Source organism: Acanthisitta chloris, unplaced genomic scaffold (genome assembly GCF_000695815.1).
Source record: "Acanthisitta chloris isolate BGI_N310 unplaced genomic scaffold, ASM69581v1 scaffold648, whole genome shotgun sequence".
NCBI lineage: Eukaryota > Metazoa > Chordata > Aves > Passeriformes > Acanthisittidae > Acanthisitta > Acanthisitta chloris.
In genome coordinates, this window is record NW_008685130.1 from 63,166 (window position 1) to 68,042 (window position 4,877).

At 38.3% G+C, this 4,877-nt stretch overlaps 1 protein-coding gene across 1 annotated transcript in view; it reads left to right on the forward strand.

Annotated features, from left to right (window-relative positions):
* ANO1 (anoctamin 1, calcium activated chloride channel) overlaps positions 1-4,877 on the forward strand; it is a 44,020-nt gene that overhangs the window by 29,456 nt on the left and 9,687 nt on the right. Inside the window, exons 15-18 of the mRNA XM_009079594.1 lie at positions 1,229-1,306; positions 2,452-2,526; positions 3,905-4,106; positions 4,829-4,875. Of these exons, the coding sequence (XP_009077842.1) occupies positions 1,229-1,306; positions 2,452-2,526; positions 3,905-4,106; positions 4,829-4,875 (402 nt within the window). The remainder of the gene's footprint in view (positions 1-1,228; positions 1,307-2,451; positions 2,527-3,904; positions 4,107-4,828; positions 4,876-4,877) is intronic.

Sequence of the window (4,877 nt, forward strand, 5' to 3'; positions counted from 1 at the left end):
AAAAGCTCCTTTTCTCCCCCACATACTGGTTTCTGTCCTACCAGAGGTTATCCCCCCTTCATTGCAAGAATTTAGGCATTTGAATGTCATGTTTTTAAGCACAGAAGTTAAAACTCCAGCATAAACCAAACCTGTTGGCTGGAATTCCTCTCTTGTATGTGCTGCCAGTGGCACAGTAGCATGGAAATGTGCCCTAAATTTGGGTTTTATTAAAACCCTGTGAAAATACAACTGCAATAACAACATTTACGTGCTGTGCTCTTTAGGGGCAGCAGATACACTGGGCTGGTGTTAAACTAAATGATTGCTTGAGTACCACTGGGCCCTTCTTAAAAGATGCTGCAGAGCTGCTGGTGGTATATTGCTGTTAATCTATAGGATGCTGTGTATGTCTTCAGTGCCATATGCAATATCTTCCTCACAGCAAATCAACTCCCTTTCAAATCCCTTGCAAAAGAGAAAGAATTTGAGTTGGTGCCCTCTTATAGGCTGAGTAAACAACTTTGAATACAGACTTTCTTATATTCTGCTGAAAATCTGCAACTTGCTGTACTTTGGGATGTATTAAGAATTCAGATTTTGACTGTGGAAGACTAATTGGACAATTAATGAATGGTGGCCCTCAAATATTGGAGAATGGAAGTTGAGCAATTAGGAGAGGGTTGTTGTTGGTTTTTTTAACCAGACTATTTATAATTTTTTTGGGCTGTGTTCAATTTGGATGTTACTAATTTGGGAAACGTGAGAAAAGGAGTTTTTTCTGAAAGACTTGGTAATTATCTTTCATTGGGATCTAGTGTATTAAAGTTCAAATTCAGCAGCTGAAAGTCAATTTGGAAAACTTCTTTAAGAAAAAATATCTAAAGCTAAACCAAAATTGCTTATGTTTTTTTCAAGAGAAGACCAATTAAAAAAAAAATAAAGGAAGAAGTTTTCAGACATTCTTTATACTTCGTAAAAGAGAAAGAAGGGCACAATCCTATATTAAAAATGACATAACATTTGCAGGATTGCCTGATGTACCCTAGGATTTGGGACAAGAGTTTGTCTTCTGTTATGTTTTATTAACTTAAAGCTGAAACACAAAGCCTTAAGCAAACTAATAGAGCATTCACTTGTGCTAAAGTGCTGTGCTTGCTGAGTCAGTAGAGAGTGTATAATTAATTGAGCAGTGCTGTGTAATGCGATATTGCCCGATCCCTTTCTTGTTTCCTTTGACTGCCATCAGAAGCACCGATATTTCCCAGAAGAGACAGCAAACAAATGGAGACAAAGAGTTAAGACAGTCATGGCTGGGGTGAAATTGGTTCTTTTTATTCAAACTTATGAAGAAACTCAAATTATGAGTAATTATGGAAGACACAAATCAATTTGTTTTTGGCTGTTCAACCTTTGTTTAATATTCACATTCAGTTCTGAGTTTCTTCCCCTTCCTCCCCTTGTTTCTTCAGCACCTTTTGGGATACTGTTCTATGCGTTGGGAATGGCACTGCATGGCTAATCTTAGATTTCCTATCCTGGACTCACACTGGTTTGCAGTGGAGCATGGACCATGTGTTGAAAGAGTTGCTTGCACTTCCTTGAGACAACATGCATGTCATGAAAATAGAACTAGAGGAATATTTTTATGTTCATTACAATTTGTGTATCATCTTCTGTGATGGCCCTTTTTCTTGTTTATTTTCTGGTGTTTCCAAACAATTCCGGGCATCAAAGTTTATGAAGGACTTAAATTCATTTACAAGTGTTACTTACTTACTCACAGCCAAATTCAGGCAGTGGCTGGTTGATTGGATTTTGGGCATCCTATAAGGAGAGAATCATAGAACAGTTTGGGTTGCAAAGGACCTTAAAGATCATTTAGTTCCAAGCCCCTGCCATGGGCAGAGGGAATATGCACATCTTAACTCCTGTTGGTGTGGTCCATTGAATACCACAGGGATAGTCAGGTGGACCAAAATCACTCATATCAAAGGCACTTCAAGTCTTATCACACACCAAAACAGCATTTTCCCTCTCAACTGTGTTCATCTTGGAGTTACTCCTTAAATCTACATTGCAGGGGAATCAGTTGTGCAACTGCAAAGCTGCAAATATTAACTGGGAAGGGAGAGAGGAAGGAGGAGAATTTTTCTAGGCAAAGGAAAAGAAAATATTTAACAGTAAGAGAGACCTTACTTCATGGTTTATGACAGCCTATTTGCATGGTTCCTTCAAAAAGTATACAGAAAAATGTGGTTTATTTATACTCATGGGGGAGGCAGTTCACCGATTTGAACCTAGATACGGAATAAACAATTTGCCTGTGTGGAATTGTAACTGTAAACACTGTGTCTGCATCTTCTGACTGATTGTGTTTTTGCCAGCCTTTTCTTCCCCCTCTCTGTTGTCCCATGTGCAAAATCACACACTCCTTTACTAATGTACCTTTTTTCCCCAAAAAAATTTTAGACAGATAAAGAAAAGCTGACATGGAAGGATCGTTTCCCAGCCTACTTAACCAATTTTGTTAGCATCATCTTCATGGTAAGCATCACCTGGCAAAACCTGATCATGTATAGAAGGGATGGAAATGTTACTGAAACTTTATCAGAGACTTTATCAGATTGATGTGGTTCACAATGACTTTTTCCTAATGAAAAAAATTCAAGCATTTTATTGTTTTATAATCTAGAATCTTTTCAAGACCTTGAATGTATACTTTGCTTTCTGTTTCCAGTAAAAGAATAAGAATACTAAAATAGTGTGGGGGGAAATGAGGGCACAGAAATGGAAATTCCTACAAGCACAGATGGGACAAACCCAAAAAGAGGGTTTGGTCTCACAACTGCTCAGCAAGTGGACAACAGCCTCAGTTTTATACCAGACTTTTTGAAAGAAGTGGTGTGGCCAATTGCAATCATCATGCAAGGATTTTTAATAGTTCAGTCAGATTTGGAGTGATGCCATCTCACAGGAGAATTGCAAACAGAGCATTTAATTCAGGAAAGGTAAAATGATGATGGGAACAGCCTTCTGCCATCTGCTGAGAAAGCATCAGCATTTAAAACCAATGTTGACAGAAATAATAATAAGTCAAGACATGGAACAGATTGGCAGATGGGTAAAAAAAGAGCTTAAGCCCTTTCCAAAGGTAGAATTTGCCAAACTAACTCAATTCATTTGATTTTGGGGGATGGGGATTTTGATTTGTGTTTTCTGAGAATGGAAATGCAGCAAATCTAGTATTCTCAGCTGAAGATTCTGCACCTTATAAGAATGATGTTTTAAAATTATTTCTCTATTTAAGCAATAAAAATTGAGTCAGACTTTGTGCACTTTTACCTTGCCAGGAAGTGTGTTGATTTAATCAGGTTTGATTTTGAAGTTCTGACAGCACGGCAAGGCTGAGTAGAAGATTTTACAGTTTGTGTGTAGGGTGATGCTGAAGTCCTCCTCTCTGTTTCAAACATGGGTTTCTTATGTAAATACAGCAAATCCCATGTGTATACACTGCTGCTGCCAGGGCTGAAAGCAAACCCACAAATACATTCAGTCTTAGTATTTACATGAATTAGTAATATGTATTATTTTAGTCTTTAGTTCTTAGTAGTATGCAGTATTTTTAAAAATACTCCTAAGCAAGTAGTTTAGGCAATGTTAAAGGCAATGTTAAAGGCACATTTAGGTGCCTTTAACAAAAAGCCTTTTGCTTGCAATTGTGGCATCATCATATCAATGTGCAATGTGATTTTCACGTCAAAAAAGAGAATCTTGTCCCACAGTTCACTGAAGTGATTGTCAGCCTTAATGCCGAATTGGGTGGAGTTGGGATGTGGCCTAGAGATCTCATTTTTAAGGTCATTTCTAAGCTCCAAACACAGTTAAATCTTTCATAAGAGGTTGGGCTATGCTTTCCTCCCAGGTTGGGTTGACGTTCGCTATAGTGTTTGGAGTCATCATATACAGGATCTCGACGGCGGCAGCATTGGCCATCAGTTCCACTCCCTCGGGGCGGTCGAGTGTTCGGGTCACTGTCACTGCCACCGCAGTCATCATCAACTTGGTGGTCATCATCATCCTGGATGAAGTGTATGGCTGCATTGCCAGGTGGCTGACCCAGATTGGTAGGTTTAAATCCTCAACTGGTATTTGCTACAATGACCCAAATGAATGGTGTTTGTGGTTAACTTCAAAGTGCTGAGCAACCTCCAGAAATTCAAATGTGCAGCTAAAATTCTAACCAGCTGCTTACAAATATCAATGGACACATGGACCTGGCTTTATTTTAAAGCTTTTCTTTCAGCAGGGATAGTGCTAAGCACTAATCCACTTAGGGAATGAGGATACAACAGAAGTTCCTATACCTAATCTTGTGCTTCACTTTTCTGCATCACCTAATTACTATTTCCATTTTCTGCCATTTTTAATTGGCTTAAGACATGTCGAAAAATGCAAAATTGAGTGCTAAAAAACACTGTTAAAAAAAAAAAAAGCTTCTTGAATCATTTCCAAATATCATTTCAGTAAAAAAAATAAAAGGTCCAGAAATCATTTCAGGTAAGTTCTTGTCCATCTGCAAATGGTTGTCATGAAGGTCAGCCAGATGTGGAATGAAACTGGAATTACTGTTGTAACAGGTCTGAGTGGTGGCAGCCTCAGAAGATTGACCACTGACCTCAGGGAAGGCACATTGGTTTTAGAAAGATAGACAGATATAAATATAACACTATACAGATATACTCCTTTGTTTAAAAGATGGCTGATGTTTTCCAAAATCCACATTTATACAATTTTGAAATGTTCCAGGTAGGATGATTCCTTAGCATTTCTTATCCATTGCTTTCAGAGGTGCCAAAAACTGACAAGAACTTCGAGGAGAGGCTGATTTTCAAGGC